This window comes from Apis mellifera, linkage group LG11, assembly GCF_003254395.2.
Source record: "Apis mellifera strain DH4 linkage group LG11, Amel_HAv3.1, whole genome shotgun sequence".
Taxonomy (NCBI): domain Eukaryota; kingdom Metazoa; phylum Arthropoda; class Insecta; order Hymenoptera; family Apidae; genus Apis; species Apis mellifera.
The window spans coordinates 14,725,803-14,747,797 of record NC_037648.1 but is presented as its reverse complement, the minus strand read 5'-3'; the positions used below and the strand labels follow the sequence as shown (position 1 = coordinate 14,747,797).

At 34.8% G+C, this 21,995-nt stretch overlaps 1 protein-coding gene and 1 long non-coding RNA gene across 5 annotated transcripts in view; one reads left to right on the top strand and one right to left on the bottom strand.

Moving 5' to 3' along the window:
• Nucleotides 1-21,554, top strand: part of LOC551501 (fringe glycosyltransferase) — a 66,455-nt gene extending 44,901 nt beyond the window's left edge. The window contains exons 6-9 of the mRNA XM_623895.6: nt 5,452-5,537; nt 16,417-16,582; nt 18,759-18,844; nt 20,219-21,554. Coding sequence (XP_623898.4) covers nt 5,452-5,537; nt 16,417-16,582; nt 18,759-18,844; nt 20,219-20,276 — 396 coding nt within the window. The 3' untranslated portion in view covers nt 20,277-21,554. The remainder of the gene's footprint in view (nt 1-5,451; nt 5,538-16,416; nt 16,583-18,758; nt 18,845-20,218) is intronic.
• On the bottom strand, nt 3,676-9,409 carry LOC102654947. Of its 4 annotated transcripts, none has more exons than XR_410746.3 (6): nt 6,781-8,406; nt 6,499-6,608; nt 5,221-6,380; nt 5,095-5,141; nt 4,657-5,015; nt 3,676-3,980 (listed from the first exon to the last, which is right to left on the bottom strand). It is a non-coding gene; the product is annotated as an uncharacterized LOC102654947 (long non-coding RNA). The 4 variants fall into 4 exon arrangements; XR_003305585.1 differs by lacking the exon at nt 3,676-3,980 and adding an exon at nt 8,734-9,409 and having other exon boundaries at nt 4,452-5,015; nt 6,781-8,612; XR_410745.3 differs by lacking the exon at nt 3,676-3,980 and adding an exon at nt 8,734-9,409 and having other exon boundaries at nt 4,454-5,015; nt 6,781-7,789.
• Nucleotides 21,555-21,995: the final 441 nt, after the last annotated feature.

Below are 21,995 nucleotides of genomic sequence, written 5' to 3'. Positions count from 1 at the left end.
ATTAAAAGCATTAATAATAATCTTTTATATATAATCCATCGGTACATTAACATTATATATTCCTCTTATGTATTCCTCTATTGCTTTTCCCGTCACGAAGTCATGCGTATTCGCATGGTTAGCTCGGTCGATATCGGCGCCTCTAATCTATTCATTAGTCCTAATATACCGACAGACAGCCACCCACTCTCCATCAGATATTACTAACCAATGTCGTTCGGTCTTCGTTTTACGATCATTAGCTGTTCGTAGGTCTTGGAAGATGCGAAGACTCATCATAGTCGGCTTCGATTATCGGTTTCCGGATTGGAATGGGTCCTTCGACTCATTAACGCCTTTACGACTGCCGCCGTTTAAACCACCATCTATATTTCATCTGGTTAATACCGATCTGTTTGGTCAAGTTTTCAACGCTCTTTTTTGATGGTTTTTCGGTTCCTGTATTTTTTGCCCCTGATTTTCATCGATCTCTTAATCACCTAGTGAGGTCGATGGACCGTTAAATAGTCGTGTTTATTATCGTTTGATGAATTCGTTAGGATTTTCAAAATGTCTTTTAGAAATGAAAATTAATTGAAAAAATTAGTCCATTATATTTCGATTTTTTTTATATATATATTTTTATATATTGATCCAAGTATTCTCTTTTTTAAAATAAACTTTTTTAGAAATTATTATAATTTTTGTATTACAGAATTATACAGAATCTTTAAAATATTTAAATTTTACATTTTTTACATTTTTTGCATTTAATTATATATGGATATTGCTATAAATGTATATTTCAAATTTAAAATTTCAAGAAAATGAAAGAAGAAACATTTATTCGATTTAATTGATCAATTAAGAAATCCATTAACCCAATTTAATTTCCACTAAAACGAGAAACTTATATCTGACACCAATTTTACGATTTTCTTCCATCGGTCGTACCAATCGTAACACAAGGGATCCGAAAATTCCCCTATCTCTCTCAAAGGGATGATAAGAAGGTAAGGACCAATCAACCTGGTGAATTTATCTCTGGATCGCTGCCAATCGTCGCTAGGTAATTGGATATAGGATCGCATGGATCGTATAATCGGTTTCTCAGAGAGGGAGTGGACGCATCAACCCCCTTCGAAGCCAGTCTTCGGAATGTAATTAGTCAAGGGAGCTGGTTGGGTGCAATCTTGGCCAGCGATCTTCCACAGCTAACGTCAGTTAGGGTTCTGCGATTTCTCCAGATCCCATGGAGTTACAAGTGGTCGGGGAATAATTAAAATTGGTTGACCGAGCAGGTGTTGTCCCTTGATGCTTTTTTTAATAAATTTTTTTTCTTCCTTTCTTTTTTTTTTTTTTTTGAAAATGGTTTATGGTTTTATTTAATTTTTTCAAGACGAATTTTTTTTGGAAATAAATATTATGATAAAACGAAATATAATTAATTAAAAATTAATTTTCTAAATGAGATTATTGATTAATTGAAATTCTAATATTGTGTTTCGATAAGTATTTTTTTCAGTAGTATTTGAAACTATATGTAAAAATTATTTTTAGAATGTAATTTTTTATTAATTTTTAAATGGTTAAATATAAAAAGAGTTTATGAAACCTTTTTTTTTTTTAAATTAAATATTAGATTCGAGCAATTTTTTCCATTTAAAATTTTCGTTTATTAATCGCTTTATTAAAAAATATTTCGCAATACAATATTATAAGCGAAATATTCGAACATAATATTTATATAATTCGCTACGAACGAGCTTGAAGTATTTCGCGAGTTTGTTTATTAGAACGAGATTTCAATGTTAGTTTTATCGATAGTTCGATTCGAACGACATTCAGTCTCGTGTTACTCATGGCGTCGTGCGAACGATATAGCGTCGCGAAATTTTTCGTCTATGGCGTATAAATTATACTGTATTCCGGAATATTTCGTCCATAATATCGTATAAATTATATTGCATCGCGAAATATCTCATTCATAGTATCGTATAAACTATATTGTGTCGCGAATTATTTCGTTATTTTATATCGTGAAGTATTTCGTCAGTGGTATCATATGAATTATATTTCAAAATATCAGTGACATCGTATGAGTTATATTGTGTGGAATATATCGTAAGTGATCGTAAATTATACGAACACTATCGTATTGCGAATATTTCGTCCATAGTGTCATATAACCTATATTGCGTCCATGATAGAAAATCTTGAAAATTCTTGCGTTTCTAACAATCGTCTGATTTGCAATAAATTTTTTTATTTTCAAAATTCATGCATTAATTTAACAACCTTAAAACCTTCTTAAAATCCTTTAGGATTTTTTCTCAAATATTTTATCATCAATGAATATTAATACAAAAAATATATATATCGATTGCGAAGTGGAACTATCGTTAATATCCGGAGTGATTTGTTACTTGATTTTCATTATCTTGTTCGAGGTTAATTACCGCATTCGCTGTCATTCAAACAAGTTTTTGCTCGCGAATTAATCGAACGATGCAAAAAGAGAGATTGGAAGTTGACTAATTAAAGTCAACTTTTACTTCGAACACGTATAAACTGTTATACGTACTTCAAAGATAGATGATGTTATTAGCATACAAGATAGAGCTATCGCTTTGACAGTTTCAGTAATGGTTTTCTTTCTATGGTGTCGTGTATCGATACTCGTCTATAAATTTCAAGATGCATCGAGTAATCGAATTTTGTATCGGTTAATGAAGAGAATAATCGCGAATCTCGATAATTCGTCGATAATTGTTACTACGCGAGTGAAGATTTTATATTTGTATCAATTTCATATAAAATTTTTTTTTCATTTCTTCATGTGATTTATATCAATAACAAATTAATAAAATTCCAAATTTCCAAAAGAATATCGATTTAATTTCGATCCAATTATTTTTAAAATTTTTATTATTTTATTCGCTCTCGATTTAATGCAATTATATTAATTTTATATTAAATGATTAAAATAGATTGCTTCTGAAAAATAAATACAATAATACGACAAAGGCATAGAGGAAAATTTATAAAGTATTGTAATTCTCTACATAACCTCAAATCATGGAGAGATTACAAAGGGTTAAATATAAGAAAAATATTATGCAAAGTGGTGAGACTCCGGGATTCCACGCGAGTCTCCACGGATTTCTCCTTTACTCTCGTGTTATTTAAATAGAAATCCTGAAAGGAAAAAAGAAAAGAGAGATCGTAGAGATCTATTCGATCGCCGGTGTATATCTAAAGCATCCGTGAGGTCCTGTCACAGTTCTAGCTTTCATTCGAATGATGTTGACAGATTCAATCTCTTATAATATCGACGATAATTTTTAGGTTATTTTTATACATATAATTTTATAAATAATAGTTTTGTTGATTGTTTGAAATTGGTGAACTTTATATAGAATAAATAAAAACTTAATTCGTTAAATATTAGATAGATTATATTTACAAAATTTTATAAATTTATAATATTTAATACATTATTATACATTTTCAAAAAAGTATTAGATAAAATTTCTATTAGATCATTAGGAATACTTTTACGATGAAATTACTTAAAATGAAAAATAAAGCATAACAAAGAGAATCAAGAAAAGTACAATTTTTCTTCTATTTCTTAAAAAAAATAATATATGATAATAAATATACTTAGCAGATATTTGTAAACAGATTTCTTTCGAAATTATTCGAAATAAAGTGTAACGAAACGAAAAGTGAAACTAAATAATCGAGAAAAATGGATAAAAATTTTTTTTCCACTTCTCGTAAAAGATTTATTCGCGAGAAATCGGGAGGAAATCGAGCGTGTCGAGCCTCGATCTCCTCGTGGCTTGGGGCTATTAGAGGCAACCTCTTAGTGCTGGACTATATCCATGGCAGCGATACTATCTCGCCGCCGGTCTAGAACTCGTGCTCCTTTCCTCATAGGCTAGGCGTGGTACATGACGAACAACCGTGAACTGAGGCATGCTGCACGTGCGTATCTAACCAATGAAACCGGTCTCCTTCAAAAAACCCGACAATACTCCCGTGCACCGTTTCGTACGCGCGCTTCTACCGACCGAGACTATGAATATTCGAAACATTTGAACGAGTGATCATTTATTAACGAGAAATTGGATCGGTTTGAAAATATTTTTAAAATTCAACATTTTTGAAAAAATTTTATATCAATGTATATTTTTAATTGCGTTATATGACGAAAACGTATAAATAAAGTGATACTCTACTTATGATGGTTTATGTATATTCCTTATTGTCAATTAGGCATTATCGATAAAAAATAGAACTGTGCTATTATTTCGTGTTATTTTAAATTACTACTACTTAAGTTATCTCAACTGTATTGATTACAAATTAAAACTAATATTCAATATTGAAATCGAAATATAAAAATATATAATAGAAATTATTTTTTTCTTAAATATTATTATTATTAATTATTACTATTAATTTCTAAATATGAATTTCTCAAAATAATTATCACGTTATTTATATCACTATGATTCTCAATCCCTTATGTAAAATTTCATTGATATAAATGATCATTTTGGAAGAATTTAATTGTAATCATACGTTTCACGAGTAAATGATTTTCTCGTATCGAATTTCCAGGTCGTTGGGAAGATCGGAAACATCTTTCTCCTTTTTCCTTTTTACCTTTTCATTCAAGTATCCTCGAACACAAAATCCTCATTTTCTCCATTCCACCCGGAGTGGAAGATTGTCTTTTTAGATTGTGAAATAAACAATACAATATTTGATGTCAGGAAAAGTCATTTGCAATTTTTCTATCATATAATTTTTAAATAAAATGAAAAAATTCTCTTCAATTTCATAATTCATTGATATATTTCATAAAAAAAAGAATATTATCATAATCGAATATCTGGATCTTTTAGGACTCTTCGAAACTTGATTAATAATAATTCCTCTTAATTTCATAATTCACTGATATATATATGGATAATAAAAAATACTATTTCCAATGGAATATCTCGAGTATCATCAATGATTCCCTAAAATTTAAGAAAGTTTTTAAATTTATTGATATATATGTAAAAAATATATATATAAACATTATTTCCAATCAAATACCTCGATCGATGTACATCTGTCACTTGTCTTAATCTTTCCTCATCTATCTATGGAAAAAGAAATGAAATAAAATTTATTCACCGATGCAATACCAATCAATTTCAATCAAAGATAGAATATTCTTACCGTACAACTCGATCGTAATTTGTCCCAAAGAAGGTAGAAGCGTATTATCGATTATCGATGCGTCAAGATGTAATCGATCGTGGCCCCAATCCGGAAAGTCATGGACGATGATCGGTGTACGTGACGGGGATCGATCGAGCGTTTCGTGAACAATCGATCACGATCCTTGAATACTTGAAGATTAGAAATTTTTTTCGCTATCGAATGACCAGATTGGTTTTTCTGTTGCAGCAAAAGGTAAAATTCTGGTTTGCGACAGGTGGCGCCGGATTTTGCATTAGCAGGGCGCTTGCGATGAAAATGACACCGGTTGCTGGGTAAGTAACTTAACTTTCTCTCCAGATTCTTAGATTATTTTCAATAATTTTTGTATCGTAGTTGAATCACTGATGATTGATAGTTCATTTGCGAATTGCTCGATAAATTTTACAAGTCAAATCACTGAAAAGAAGAGAAAAAGAAATATATTTGATTTTTGCAAAGAATTGATAGAATTAATACATATATATATTATTTTTTATATAATAATTGATCTTTTATGTATAAAAATATTTTACAATAGTTTTTTATATTAATGAAATATAATCATATTCAGAATAAAAATTTCTGAGTTATTGAAATATACATAAATTTATATGTATGTGATATGTACATACATTTTATTATATAAGTATTTTAAGAGGAAGATCAATTATTATATATAGTGTAGTTAATATCAGTAGGGATTATTCTATGTAGAAGATAGTAGATTATTGTTTTAAAATAAAACGATTGCCCGGCAAGGGCGTAGAGGAATCGAAGACAACCAAGCGACCACTGTTGCCCGTCGGTAAATAATGATTGACGAGGGTCCACGACATAAACGTCGGCGTAGCTTCATTCGAATTGCTTCTCGAGACGAACTTATTGATAATAATGCGGATAGCGACGTCGCGATCAACCATTTTGATCGCTTTAAGTGGAGTGACTCGTAGCGATTTCGAATCTTCTTGATCCGCTCGATCAAATCGCTTTATAATCGCTGATAATCGTCTAATCGACGTGCTTTTTCCTCTTCACAAAGTTTCTTTATCGTTTTGCATAATTGGAAAAAAATTCCTCAACTTTCTTTTATACAATAATATTCGAGAAACTTTCTATACGTAAAGGTAAAGAAAATTCTGAAAATTGAGGTTAGGATTAAAGGATTTTGTCAATTAAATTAATCCTAAATAATTAATCATTAATTAAACCTATCATAAATCATTAATTAATGATTTAAATAACGCGTTTACTAACCTTTTTCAAAATTACTGCCAATAAAGATGAAAATTTTATTTATTTAGAATTCTTGAACATTGTCATTTACGATATCAATCTAATCAATAATAGAATAATTATAAAAAAACCTGTAAAATAAAATGAAAGACAAGTTGTATCTACATAGATCGACGAATCTAAGATTTTTTTCAATTTATTTCAACGACATTCTTCTATTTTAATATCGTGTGAAAAAGAAAAGAAATGAGGAAAAAGATACAGGAAATAGATAGAGAGAAAGAAACAGAGCAACGAAGAAACCTGGCACTTGGGAGGGCTTTCCAATCGGTTCAATCTTCCGTTTCTTCTCCATCTAGTGTACATCGTCCTGGCATTATCTTGTACACTGGTTCTCCTCGTGTTGCAACACGTCTGCACGGAAGGCGGAGTAGAGGTGCAGAGGAAAGAATCGTGCAAGTGCATCGAACCGCTTTCTCATTCAGGGACGTTGCCACTATTCCTTCTCTTTCTCTCTTCATCCCTTATTTCATTTTTTCCTTTCTTTCTTATTTACCAATTGGACAGCTTTTGATTTTCTGTTCTTTTCTATTCTTTATTTTCGAGAAAAGATGAAACCTCCTTACGTTTTTCTAACTAACTCGTAATCTTTGATATTTCCATTTTCTTTTGATTTTTTTTTTTTTATAGAAAAGAGATTGTCGAGACTCGATAATATTTTTCCTTTTTTTCGAAAATGGCATATTTCATTCTTCGAGTTTGACGAGGTTAAAGCGTCTCTAATCCCTTTATCTTCCTTTCAAGTAAAGCATGAAATATTTCTTCAAGTAGAATAAAATTTACAATTTTTCACTATACTTTACTTTTCCATCAAAAAAGATGCGAAATATTTTCAAAGTTTCTTCTATCTATGTTTAAAAAATTTGCGTTTTAAAGATGTTTCGAGTTCCAAATCGTTCGACGCATTCCGGTTATAGGTTAAGTCGCTACGGTGCAAGAAACTAGCACGCCTTTAAGGTATTTTCAAGCATATAACCGACTGTTATTTACGACGTTCACCAGTCGTAACGGTGTATCGAGTCTCGTAACTGTCGATAATTTTCCATTAACGTTCCTGCTATCCGCGTCTCGTTAATAGCAGAACAAATCACTTTTACGGGTTCTATGAAGCACCACCATTGCTGCTACTTTCCTTATCTAGTGTTTTTCTTCTTTGAACAGTGTCACTACAAATTGTTTTCTTCTTTCTATTTACTCTTGATGTGACTAGTACTAGTGATACGATTATCGATATTGGTTTACGAATCTCGATCTGGTATCGAAATGTATCAAAGGTAAAAATATGAAAAGAAATCGATTCTATCGATTCTAATTTGCAAATTTCGATCCGGTATCGATATATACCAAAATATCAAAAGGAATCGATGTTTCTATTACTCGAACATGTCGATATTTATTTACTATTAGGCTAAGCTAGGTTAAGTTAAGATAGGTTAATTCTGATTTTCTATGGAAGATTAATTGATCGATCGAGTGGAGATTTCGCGATAAACAGGGAATCTCGTTGACTTTTCCATCTTATTGGCCGTCGAGATTGAACGAGGACTGGTTCCGCCAGACCTTGCGGAGATGGATCTTAATTAACGACGAACGCGACGAGTGCATTTACAATGGGTCTGCACAGATCGCCACCCACGTTTACGCACGCACTCGTTCCAACTCGATTCTGTATGTACACTCGCGAATTTAATTTTAAACGAAACACGTTTTTTCCTTTTGTATCTCGATAAAACGAGTTTATTTATTCAAAGGCGCGATCAATTATATATCAAAGTAATTTCTTTGGAAGAAAGTGAGTAAATATAAATAAATACAAGGTGTATTTTCAAAATTACTGCCAATAAAAATAAGAAAACGAGATTGTAATTATATGATATTTTTTCATTCGTGAACTCATTTTCAAAAATATACATATTTATTTTCTAACTAACCTTACTTTGAAAACATAATATCCATTTGCAAAATAATTTCACTTTAAAGACATACATATTTATTTATCTCACTTCAAAAACGTACAAGACACGATATTTCAGTTAAAAACGAACAGCCAAATCATAACTTTTGATTTCGTCAATCTATCGAAAAAAGAATCGTCAAAAAAATCTGAACAATCCGAAAAAACCGAATGGTGTTTCACGCGCGAGATAGAATCGATCAAATCTCATCACGTTCGATCGAAACTAAATCTCTCCTCACCTGTGCATCATCCCACGAAAATTGAGTTTCCCCCGAAGCCGCGGTCGTATCTCGAATACCGGAGGCGGCTTTTGCACGATCGAAGATCGCACGGTCGAAAATTTGGGCAAGCCATCACTGGCACAGGTAGCGGCGAGTGATCTATAGATCGACGACGGATCCACCGGCTATGTATCCGTAGGAATGCCCAAATTGGTTTCGTCGACCGCGGGTTTATAGACGTTGCAGCCCGCGATCGCGCGGTGGAATCCAATTAGGTGGAGCAATAATGGAATCAAAGAGATCGACTCTGCTTCCTCCTCCTTCTCCTTCGCTCGATTCTCGTCATTGATGCGTGAGACTTTGTTTTTATTTATCTTTCCATTGAAGTCGTCTCCATGGTAAGAATGTAATTACGAGTTAAGCCGCGAAACGAGAAGCGTGTAGAGAGGAGATTTGTGAGGTTAGCATTTTGAGCTTGCATTTTTATAGTCAAGTGGAGACCTCTATGGTCAAGTGTTGTAACCAAGTATTGTCATCAGCTTGCAAATCAACTGTTCTTAACTGTGTTTCTTAGTGTAGTAAAAGCGAATATTTTTGTTTTCAGTGACGTTGTTATTATACTGTCTTACTTGTAATGTTGTTGTTTCACTATAAATACTTTGCATATTGAATGATATTGATTTGAATTTGCTGGGTAAGTAATGCCGCTTTTCTCGTTTTTACTACCTAATCTTAGGTTAAGAAGTTATGAAACAAATGGGCGATTAAAATAGTCGATGACATTAACTATCCCGACAAGGAAATGTTGACGATGGGGATTTTTTTTTACTTGAGACGATAAATCTCAACAGCTGTTTTATGGAGAAATCTCTCTTTTTGAAATAATTATATCTCGTTTGAAAGGTACCAGGATGGTTTAGCTTGATTTTCTAATTTCACGGTTTGTTAGTCTTATGGTGTTTTGATTCTCCGAGATGAGAAAAGGGGGATAGTGTGGAAATCGATCGTGTAGCTTGACTCTTGGTTAGCGATGGTGAAGACAGCTCGCGTTTTTGTCGCGGTATTTTTTTACTTTTACGTTTATCGTCGCGATGAGAAAGATATATAACAGGGGAGCGTCGATGAGAATTTTCTTGGGTGAAAGGGTTCAGTCATGGGAATGTTTCGAAAGAGATATATGATTTTGAAATTTGGACTATTTGTCTATTTTAAGAATTTTTCAGAAAAATAGAACTTACGAAATTGTAAAAATTCTTTATATTATTGATCGTGGGCAAATTTTAAAGATCTTCGATTTTGTCTTCTTGTTTCATTTTATAGAAATATTTCTTTTACATTACAATTATTTAAAAAATTATATATAGATACAAAACGAAACAATACGTATCAAACTTTTAATTAAATTAAGACTCGGGAATTAATTTATTCACTCGATAAGAATAAAATAAAGAACATTTCTAATTTCAATTAAAACCTATATCCCTGTATACAGTGGAATATATGTCTCAATCGAATCGATTGTGATCGCTGTTGGCACGTTCGCATCGATAAAGATCCGTCGCGTCTGTTGAGGATCGACTCGGCCATTTGTTCCAATTGGAAACGAACGAAGTGGCAGTACGTGCGCAAAGCGGTCGATAGTTTCGATCGCGGGATCGATAATCGATCTCGAGTCAAGTCTTCTTCTCGTTCTTCCTTTCAAAGTCTCCATGCCATTTCCTTTCGTATCTTTGATGGATTTGTTTGCTAAAGATCGTTACGCGAGAATTTTTAACGAATGGTTAATAAATGATACTTGTTTAGTGATGGAAATTTATCGTGAATTTTTTTCTTTCATAAATTTTTATCTTCCTCTATTCGATGTATTAGGTTATATTATTTGGCAATTTTCGATTGTTATCGTGTTAAGTAGTCTAATTTGTAATATTTACAAATGACAAATCGAAATAATGGAGAATATATCGAAACATACAAAATCAAAATTTTTTAAAAAATTTAGAAACGTTTTATAATGATCAATAATCAAATTTTATAATAATCAATTCTGAAACTATCTAATTTAAATTCAAATCTATTTATACACCATATAATTCGTTCCGTCTCTACTCATTCCAGTCCCAGAAGAAGATCGCGCGGAATGCTTGTAAAACAGAACAGCGCGAAAAACAGGTGGAGAGATAAAGCGGAAACCGTGGAGAAAAAGATCGAAATGAACCGCGTCGGTATCAGCGGGATCTGTCCTTGGTTATTTAGCACCGAACAGACGAAGACGGAAGGCTTCGATTCCTCTCTCTCTCTCTCTCTCCCTCCCTCCTGTTCCCTTCCCTTTCGTGTAACCTCGAAATTTCGATTTCGTCGCGGTCCTCCAGGTATTTTAACGAGGCCGATATTCCGTGTCGGCGGTGCAGAAAGGACACTGGTCTGCCTTATGTCCACTAGAGGCCGCGCGTGCAACAGGCGGGTGAAGGATGGAATGATAGACCGTGCGTCGAGGGAACAAAGATGGAAGAGACGCCCGGTGGAGGGGGTAGGATCGTGGAAAGGGTATACGCGATTTCGGGACTAATCTGGCCAATTAAAAAGAGCCGAGAGACGCGCGCACAGGTACGGTGAATTCTCGAATCCGTCGATGGTATTCGCTAATGAACGCTCCTCTTCGTCCCTCCTTCACGCTCCTTTTTCCCTGGAACTCCTTTCCTTCGTTTCGTAGAGCTTGCCTGGGTTTAGGAACTTTCTTTCGACGAGAACGATCAACTCTTGGAAAACGTTAATTAGACGAGAAATAAACGACGAATATTTTGGTCTACAGGGGTCGCTGTTAATTGGGCTGTGAACGTAGCGAAAATTTTCGGTTATTGAGAAGCTTGGAGCGGTTGCGCGAGAGGGGGAAGCGTGAGAAATTTGTCGGCATGGGACGTGGGATAGGGAAAGAAATTGTTTATTCGATTTTTCGGTGTTGGAGGCGGTTAAACCAGGGAGTGGAATAATAAAGGGGAACGATAACAAACGGGGAAGAATCGTGAATCGATTCGCACCAGAAAATTTAATAATTGAAGTTAAGAGTAAGGTTAGGTTTCGGTAAATTTAATAATTTATTAACATTAATCAAACTATCAAATAAATTAAATTTCAAATAAAGTTATTACCTAATAACTTTATTAAAATTTTTAACTAATTATTTTTTTGGAAGATTAGTCATAAAATTTTACCACAAATTGTATCAATTATTTGACGTCTACTTTTAATTATCGATCGATCTGGAATCGATTCGACAAATTTTCACTTCAATTGATTCATTGTGAATAGTTTGAAAGATTTCTTCGATTATTAATTCATTGGTAAAAAAACATTCATTAAAAAATTTTCTTTTTTGTTAAATCATTTTATTTCTCATCGAATATTTTACTTACTCTCGTCAAAACGAACGACATCAATTTTATTTACACGATCCATAAAATTGTCTATAAATTTCATCAACATTAACATGATGAGAATATTTATTGCACCGCTCATAACTAAATTATCGACACACGGTAACAAACGCGAATCCGTCTAGCTGATTGATCGATAAGTCAGTTAAAGAATTCTACTTACATTGGCGGTAATTTTGAAATATCTAAAAAAAAAAATACGCCCAAAGAATATTGAAATACTTGATTAATTCGAGATTAAACGAAATAAAGGAATCGATCGAAAGATGAATACGGCGCAAAGGAAGGCTCGTTAGGTTAGGTCGCGGATAATCCTTATTTGCAATGCAACGAGGGTTGGCAACGAGGAGGAAACGCAGGAAGGACGCACAGGTGCGCTCGAATAATGATGAAACAACCGAGTTCCCCTTTTCAAGATCTTCGATTATTCCTTTCTTCTTTCTCCTCTCCTCCTGTCCTCGTCCCACCCATTTAAACTTTTACGCAAGAAATACTTTCTTCCTAGAATCTCAAAGATTCGAATCTCAAAGATTCCTTGTTTAAACTAAACTATGGAAAAATAAACGTGAATGTCTTTCCTTAAAAAAAAAAAAAAAAAAAAAGAAAGCGTGCACGTATATAAAAAAAAAAAAAGAAAAAAAAAAAGAAAGTATATAAAGAAAAATTCGTGATCGTGAAAAGTGAGCGGGCGCCCCCTCTCCCCGCCCCTCTCCGGGTCGAGAGGATCCGCCCCTTATCTCGGGCCGTCGATTTATCCTCGGCTCCCTTGAGCCGGCCGGACAAATGTACGATAGGCGGTCCGCGTAGGGAGGCGGCGGCGAGCCTTTGAGACATTTGTCCTTTGGTGTTCTCTCACGTGCAGCCCCCAAGGAGAAGAGGAGGTGCCGCGCGATATACAAGCGGGGGCCCGCGGGCCCCCGCGACTACCGGTCGCCGCTCTAATTGGCACGATTTATGTCCGCCGCGGGTCAACCGTCTTCTCGCCCCGGCCGCTCGATCAACGTCCACTGGAATTTTCGTCCTTTCGTTTTGCGCGTTTGACGATCGAAATCCCCTCCCCCCCTCTCCTCTTCCTGCTGAACGGAAGAAGGAGATCGTGGGAGAGGTTGGAGATGGTTTTTCGATCGATCGTTCTGAGAGTTGGATTTAACGATTAGTTTGGGGAGAAATGAAGGGAGTATGTATGTATGTATGTATGTACGTATGTGGTAGTTTAAAAAATCGTGGAAAAAAATCGAAGTTTCTTCCTCTTCAAAATCGGCATAAAAAAAATGGCGATTACATTGTAAGAATTTCGTTATTTTATATTCGAAAATTTGCTGTGCGTGTAGTTCTAGTGATGATAAATTTGAATGTGAAAGGTGAAAAATTCAAACATCGTCGAATAATCCAAAGGGGATCCGATTTTTATTAATTACAAAAAAAAATCAACATGGTAGTCGAGTATAATGCAAAATTATCGTAGCCATATTACTACGACTTTTTTTTTTAAAATCGAAAAAGAAATAATCCAAAAAATATTCATCCTCTGTTAATATAAAAAAAATCGATAAAAATGACGATTACAATGCAAAATTACCAGAACCGACATTATCGTAATTTTCCTTTCCCTAAAATCGAAATATACGAAAATTTTCGTATAAATGGCGGTAAATTCGAATATGGAAGACGAAAGATTCAAATATCCGCCACCGAATGATCCAAAGAGGATCCAACCTCTTATAAATTATAAAAAAAAAAGAATCGACAAAAATGGCGATCGACCGTAATGCAAAATTACTATTAATCGCATAAATACGACTTTCCTTCCTAAAATCGAAATATACGAAAATTTTCGATGGCGGTAAATTCGAATATGGAAGACGAAAGATTCAAATATCCGCCACCGAATGATCTAAAAAGGATCCAACCTCTTATAAATTACAAAAAAAAAAAAAGAATCGACAAAATTGACAATCAACCGTAATGCAAAATTACCATTAATCGCATAAATACGACTTTCCTTCCTAAAATCGAAATATACGAAAATTTTCGATGGCGGTAAATTCGAATATGGAAGACGAAAGATTCAAATATCCGCCACCGAATGGTCCAAAGAGAATCCAACCTCTTATAAATTACAAAAAAAAAGAATCGACAAAAATAGCAATCGATTGTAATGCAAAATTACCATTAATCGCATAAATACGACTTTCCTTCCTAAAATCGAAATATACGAAAATTTTCGATGGCGGTAAATTCGAATGTGGAAGACGAAAGATCGGCATCGAACGATCCTCTATTAATACGAAGCTTCATTCGATTACAAAAATCGACGTCTCTCGTTCCAAAAAAAAAAAAAAAAGATAGAAAAAAAAATAAAAGATTAACCGGTGGTGGTGGATCGCGAAACGAGGCGTCTCGAAAGCGGCGTGGAAAATAATTTCAAGCTCGTCGAGCCGTGTCGCATTCTGTTACGCGCTCGCGTGCCATTTGATTCGCCACGCTTTCTCGAAAAGTGTGGACAGAGAGAGAGAGAGAGAGAGAGAGAGAGAGAGAGAGAGAGAGAGAGAGAGAGAGAGAGAGAGAGAGAGAGAGAGAGAGAGAGAGAGAGAGAGAGAGAGAGAGAGAGAGAGAGAGAGAGAGAGAGAGAGAGAGAGAGAGATGCAATTAATAGATCGAATTATCGCGTAATCGATGGAAATTCGTTACCGTCGATATTCGAACCGGTCTCTTGATAAACGCGCGTTTTCATGATGGCGGAGTGGAGAGGACCGAGAGCAGGCAGGTGTTCTTCTTCGCCGCGGCTGAATCTACATGGCTGGAATGCCGGTAAATTAAGGAAACCGAGGGATCCCGAAGATCCGACAATTAAACGGGACCCCTCGTTACTCTCCAATTATCTGATTCTAATATTTCTCGCCTTTCTCGCATGCCCCCCCCCCTCCCCTCCCCTCTCCTTCTCTTCGATATTGCATCTTTCCTCTTTTTTCGGAAGGAAGGAGGGATTTTTTGATCCCAAAAAGGAAAAGATTCGATGATCTTGAATATCCTCTCAGCCCTTTTTTCCTTTCGATTGGATTTTTATTGACGAGGCGAGAATCTCTTCGTATTTATATCTATTATTTTTTTGACGAATCAATTATAATATTGTTTTAATTATCGTACAAAAATTATTATTTTCAAAGAATACGATTTACATCGATGGTTTATTTGCAAAACTTCACAAAAAATGGATTATCGAATTTTCAGTATTGTAACAAGTAATAAAATTTCTTCGAGTTCCCTTATCTTCTTTCTCTCTTCCGTGCACCTAACTTTCGCTCTCATCGACGAATCAGCCTATCATTCGCTCCGCTTGCAGTCACGCCATCGTTGTCATTCGCTCTTCCCCCCCCCTCCACTACTCTTCCGTTTCTCGTAGACCGATAGACTATCCAATTGAAAAATTCTTGGAACGTTTCATTTCTTCAAGACGCGGCCACGATCTACCAACCCAACATAACCTCTTTCCACCATTTGCACGATACCCATATATACCCATATAAACATGTGTTATATACGTTTCCATATATAACCTAATAATCATAAATAATATTCGCAATGGTTTCCTGGACACCCAGACTTTACGCGGGGGCGCTGAATTTATCGGCTTCCTTCCCCTTCCGCCCTTCCCCTCTCCCTCACGACCACCCGAAGCGCGACGGTAATAAACACCGGATAATCCTAGTCCACGAGGTGGGCGCGGTCCATAGGAAAGTTCACGGCAAAATCCGCGCGAAAAAGGACGAGAAAACGTCTCGTGATTCGTTGGAACGCGTTGCTTTGCTCCGGGTTAGACGAAATTTATGGGGTTAATTCATTTCCTCGATCCAAGATTTCGCGAATAAATCGGGGACGCAGTTTATTTTACTGGAAACGCGCCATGAATCGCTAAAGGATTCGTAGTGAGAGATATTTAAATCTTGAAAAAACTGGAAAATACATTTTACAATTCTTGGGAGGATTCTAGCGAAATTTAGGTTATTTTTATTTCGTGAGGAATTGGGAGTGATGGTAAGGTAGTGACGCACGAGTTATCGAACGAGCGATTGGCGAGAATTTTGTCCCAAATCTTGCTGGAAAAGCGCGATACATTTTTAAATTCTCAAGATAATTTTAGAGAATAATGGTAAAGTAGAGATATGAATTATCGAATGAGCAATTCGTGAAAATTTCGTATTGAATGTTTCGTATTGATAATCGATAGAAACGATGGGATGAGAAATAATGTGTATGTGTTTGCTTTCAGAGGTGGAAAGTTCATTACTGTGGGCGACAGAATTAGACTGCCGGATGACGTGACGATGGGATACATTATCGAACACTTGCTCAAGAAGCAGCTAACCGTCGTCGAGCAATTCCATTCCCATCTGGAGCCCATGAAGTTCCTCAACAAGGATACTTTCGACGAGCAAGTATGTTTTTCAATTTTATTCTGAAATTACGAGATAATTCAGTTTCGAAAGACACGTTACTCTCCGAAATTATGAAATTTTATGCGATTCCACAATTCCAAAACTCCAATACTACTATAATAACTGTTTATATAATTCCACGATTCCCTCCTAGTTCTTCGATTTTAACAATTCCATGATCTTAGATTCAAACATTTCGAAAGACATATTATCCTACAAAAGTATGCAATTCCTAATTTTTCAATCTCTGTTATTCAATTCCATCGTACTGACAATTCCCTTTTTACGCAATTCCACAATTCCTCATAATTCTTCGTCCTCTTTATTCAATTCCATGATATTGACAATTCCATAATCTCAGATTTAAATATTTTGAGAGATCGTTATCCTTTAAAAATACGCAATTCCACAATTCTTCAATTCTTTCTAATTTTTCCATCTCTGTTATTCAATTCCATTATGCTGACAATTCCCTTTTTATGCAATTCCATAATTTTTCATAATTCTTCCGTCCTTTTTATTTAATTCCATGATATTGGCAATTCCATAATCTCAGATTAACATTTAAACATTCCAAGAGACATATTATCTTTTAAAAATACGCAATTCCGCAATTCCCTTTTATGCAATCCCGCAATTCCCTTTTTATGCAATTCCACAATTCCTCATAATTCTTCGTCCTCTTTATTCAATTCCATGATATTGACAATTCCACGATCTCGGATTCAAACATTTCGAAAGACACGTTATCCTTTAAAAATACGCAATTCCACAATTCCTCAATTCTTTCTAATTTTTCCATCCCTGTTAATCAATTCCATTATGCTGACGATTCTTTTTTTTAACGCAATTCCACAATTCCTCATAATTTTTCGATCCTCTTTATTCAATTCCATGATATTCACAATTCCACGATCTCAGATTCAAACATTTCGAGAGACATGTTATCCTTTAAAAATATGCAATTCCACAATTCTTCAATTCTTTCTAATTTTTCCATCCCTGTTATTCAATTCCATCATGCTGACAATTTCCTTTTATGCAATTCCATAATTCCTCATAATTCTTCGATCCTTTTTTTCTATCTAATTCCAATTACATCGACAATTCCGAACGACGAAAATCAATCGTGAAATCGAATGATACGCAGCATACCGAGCTCAATCTCGGCTGCGTTCCAGCAACGATTGATTAATTGATCCGGTAGGAGGCGGTGGATTAAAAAAAATCGACGAATGAAAGAATGGGTAAGGAGAGGAAGAGGGGAAATTAAGATCGTACGGGTCGCAGTGTGAAGTCTAATCGCGGGTAATGGAATAATCCCCGCGATGAATCACCGTCAATACCCGTCTCTTTCCTCGCTCGAACTCGAACAATGACCAATTGATTCGATTGTTGTTGCTTTCCTCGTTTGTTGCTCTCCATGGTGCACCATGGAACAGGTGATCGTCAACGTGCACCAGGTGTCGTTCACCATCCGTACGCTGCAACCTGCGGCAATTCCAAGATTCTACCGTTGATATAATTCCACACACACACGCGTTTTCTTAACCCTCTTACTACTCGTCATGTTTTTATGAAATATCATTTTATCTCATAAATGCTAGTTATTTATTGAATTAGCCGAGAAAAATATTCTTTTCGTAATACTCGATGATAACAAATTGAACGATAAGAGTCGAACCCGAATTGTTTCATCTCCACCGCAAAAACAATTGTCTAATTTATGACAATTTTAATTGGCCTCGTCGTACTCGTCTGACTCGTCATTCTTAAGGAGTTAAATAATAGGCCCAAATTATTCGAGCACGATATTTGAAACACGTGTGTTAACGTTCGAGATATTGAATGGAAGATCTGACGCGGTATAAAACGAGGCGAAAACTTTTCATTATTTCGTGGTAAGCTCGAAAACGCTTGGAGAACAAATATTTTCGTTTGGTTGGCAGAACTCGATCGGTCTCGCGTTTCACGCGATCGTGCCGCGATCGTGTTGCCCCGAGACTCATGGTATGCGAAAATAAACGATATCGCGTTACTTTCCAACGACCGTGCACGTTTCTTCCTGCGCAATAGCCTCAACACCGATATCGAATCGTAATCCGAGGCGATAATAATCGATTAACTACGAGCGAAATTATTTCTCACATTCCGTCCTCCCATTTTTTTGTTCCAGGTATCGTTCAGCTACTCGAAAGGTCCGAGGGACGAGTGGAATATTCTCAAGATCGACGGTTTCGACATGAAGGACGATCCGAAAAGGTGCGTATCGTTGATATTTTATCGTCAAAATTTGATAGAATTATTGGCTGGAGTTGCAATTCCATCGATACATCGATAAAACGTTAAATGGTCGAGATAGATTAATTTTTTTGTTGAAATTTATTAAATAATATTTTTAACAATAACTTTTTAATAAGAAAAGATATCTTGATATGTCAAAAAAATTATCGATAATCGATAATTACAACTCTGTATGAATATTTTAATATCTTTAAAATTTTTACAAAAATAATCATTTAATTATATATCGTAGTATATTTTCCCCAATATAACATTCACTGATACAATCACGCTCTAAATCCTATTAAAAAGTAATCAGTCGTATGTATATCTTCTCCATTTTCCAAACACCTTGATCCGAGAAAAATGTCTGGAAAAATTCGTCGAAACCAATCTATCCTTTTTATCATCGTATGGGGCACAACAGGTAGCAACGGAGAAAGAGTAATTAGCAGAGCGAAGAGCTACGTGTTTGCACGATATCTTCCTCCTTTCGTCCTTTTCCGTTCCAAGTATCAACTATCCGCTTCGTTTTCCTCAAGTTTCTTCTTTTACCGTCTCCAGAAGCTCGAATCGCTCCGGTAATTGCTCTGTCCGCGAGGAAAAGGGAGCGAAAGCGGAAGAGTGGCGAAGGTTAATGACAAAGATGCCACGCCGCTCTTAATTGACTTTATTATAATTACTACTCGGCCTTTTACGTTTCCCTTTTTTCACCGTTCCTTCCCCCCCTTTCGCGCTATTTTTTTTCATTTTTCTTCCTCCTCTCGGTTTTATTCTCGACACGCGAGCATCAGTTCCACAGAGAGACAGGCCAACTTCCGTTTCTATGAATATTAACGAGATACTTTTCTGGAAAGTATCGGTTGCTCGAGGAAAGGAGAGCGTCTGGTTCGTTTTACCTGGAATTATCGATTCCTTGTAAATTTTCCTCGAAAATGGGATTCCGAAGAATGAGGGGAAATTGGGATGGAAATTATTAACTTTTTTATATCGGTGAATATATTTTGGATATCATTTCTGATATTTTAACTTTACGATATTCGGTCACGGTAAAAATTTCTCTGTTAATTTTAACTTTTATCGTTTTAAGAATATTTATTTTATTTTCAGAAAATTTGTAATTACTCAAAATTTACTTTTTAATTTTAATTTACAAATTAATACAAATTTCGATCTCCTAACTTCCATTTCTCTTCCATCAATTCTTCCCAATTTAATCTAACCTAACCTAATCTTGCATGCTACGATTTATATATATTTCACAAATAGTTCACAAATTATCCGACGTACGACAGCGCCCCATTAACAACGAGATATTCGCGCCTCGACGTGTCGATATTGTTCTAATTACAGATTCAGGTCGATCCACTGCCATCTGTTCCCGCACGTTCCCAATTGCCCGCACAGATGATGACCAGTCGGATGATCCAACTCGCAAACAAGAGGAGAATCGTGCGATCTCACGTTGCCTCTAACCGCAACGCCCATCAGTTCACTAACCGAGATCGAGATCGGTTAATAAATGTTATTGTCTCACGTTTTGTACATAAAGTTAGATAGGTGTAAAGATCGATGGAGTTTTTAAAAAAATTTTTTTTTTTTTTTTTTAATTTAAAAACGTCTACAGAATCTACAGAAATCTAGTTTTAATTAAATAAATTAGAATTTTTTTTGCGCAATGATCAAATTTTAACAAAGAATTTTTTTTATTTTTTGTCAAAGTTTTATATCGTATTCTCATCTTGTATGTAAGTTGTATATCATTGTACGAGTATTCGATGTTTTTGTATATAGGAAATTTATAGGAATACCTGGAATTATCGTTCGAATATTTAATATTTTTGACGACACGAAAAGTGAAACGAGATATTTTTTTTTCTTTAAGATGTTCGTGTTGTTGAAAATATAACGATCGATAATACTGGGTGAATTAGTTGTACTATAAAAAAAAGGAAATATTCGAAGATTATTTGGCGACATTCTCGTCGCTGCGTCATGGAATTACCTTAAGCTAGTCTCCCGTGTAAATAAACAGATGGTCATACCATGTGATATTTAATAGGCGTGAGTGGATTCGTGCTTTCGTGTCGATTGTATAGTACCTATATGTTTCGAGAAAATCGGATATAATTTCTTTCTTGCGTGAGATATATTTAAAAAAATAATAGTGATGAAATAATTGTTAACGAAGACACAAATATCTTTACTCACTTGATAGGTTATTCCGATGAGCAGTAGCTTTGACAGAGGTTAGGTTATTTATAGAGTCGTGCATTCTTTATTCCACAATAGACTAGTACTAGATTGGTCGAAAAAATACGATAAAATAATCGTTCGTTTTTAATTAACAACAAAATAAAAATATTTTATCCAAAAAAGTAACAATTACATTATTGTATCCGATTTTTTCGTTCCCGTTCTGCGTGCTATTGATTTAATAAGTGTGCAATATCATGAAATACACAAAGAGAGAAATAGAATATTATCCATTAACCGACTTCAGTTCGGATTAATTATTCTTCTTTCCTTCGTTGTATTGCGCTTATGCACCTGTTGCATTCTCGAACACTGGGAAAAGAAGAAGAAAATCGGAGTTTCCGTTGGATGGAATCGGAAAACATGGCGGATGTACAATTACGTGCATTGTAACAATGAGGTTTTATATAATACACGGTACCAATTATACGACTTTAGATACGATTTTAATCCACTCTTCGTTATAATTCCTCTTCCTGTTTCCTCGTTCATCCTCGTTCAAAAAAATTATTCTATGCATTTAAATTCTTAATTAATATATTATTAAATTTTAAAAATTTTACTTTAAATAATGACTCTGAATATTGTAATTTTTCAAAAGATGATCGAAAGTTAAATTTCGAGATTTGAGTTCGATTTAATTTCCGATATTACAAAGCGAGGAAAAGCACATGTATATTTGAAAAATTCGCGGAGAGAATCTGGAGAGATTTCTGTCCAAGTATCTCCATCTATTTAAAATACGATCAAGTCGGTAAAGTTGTTCCCTTCTTCTTTGATTCTCATAGCTCATGGCATCCTTTCAAACGATATTTTGTTATATGTTCGAAATATATATCGTCGCTTGCAAGATCAAGTTATACATTATTTTATC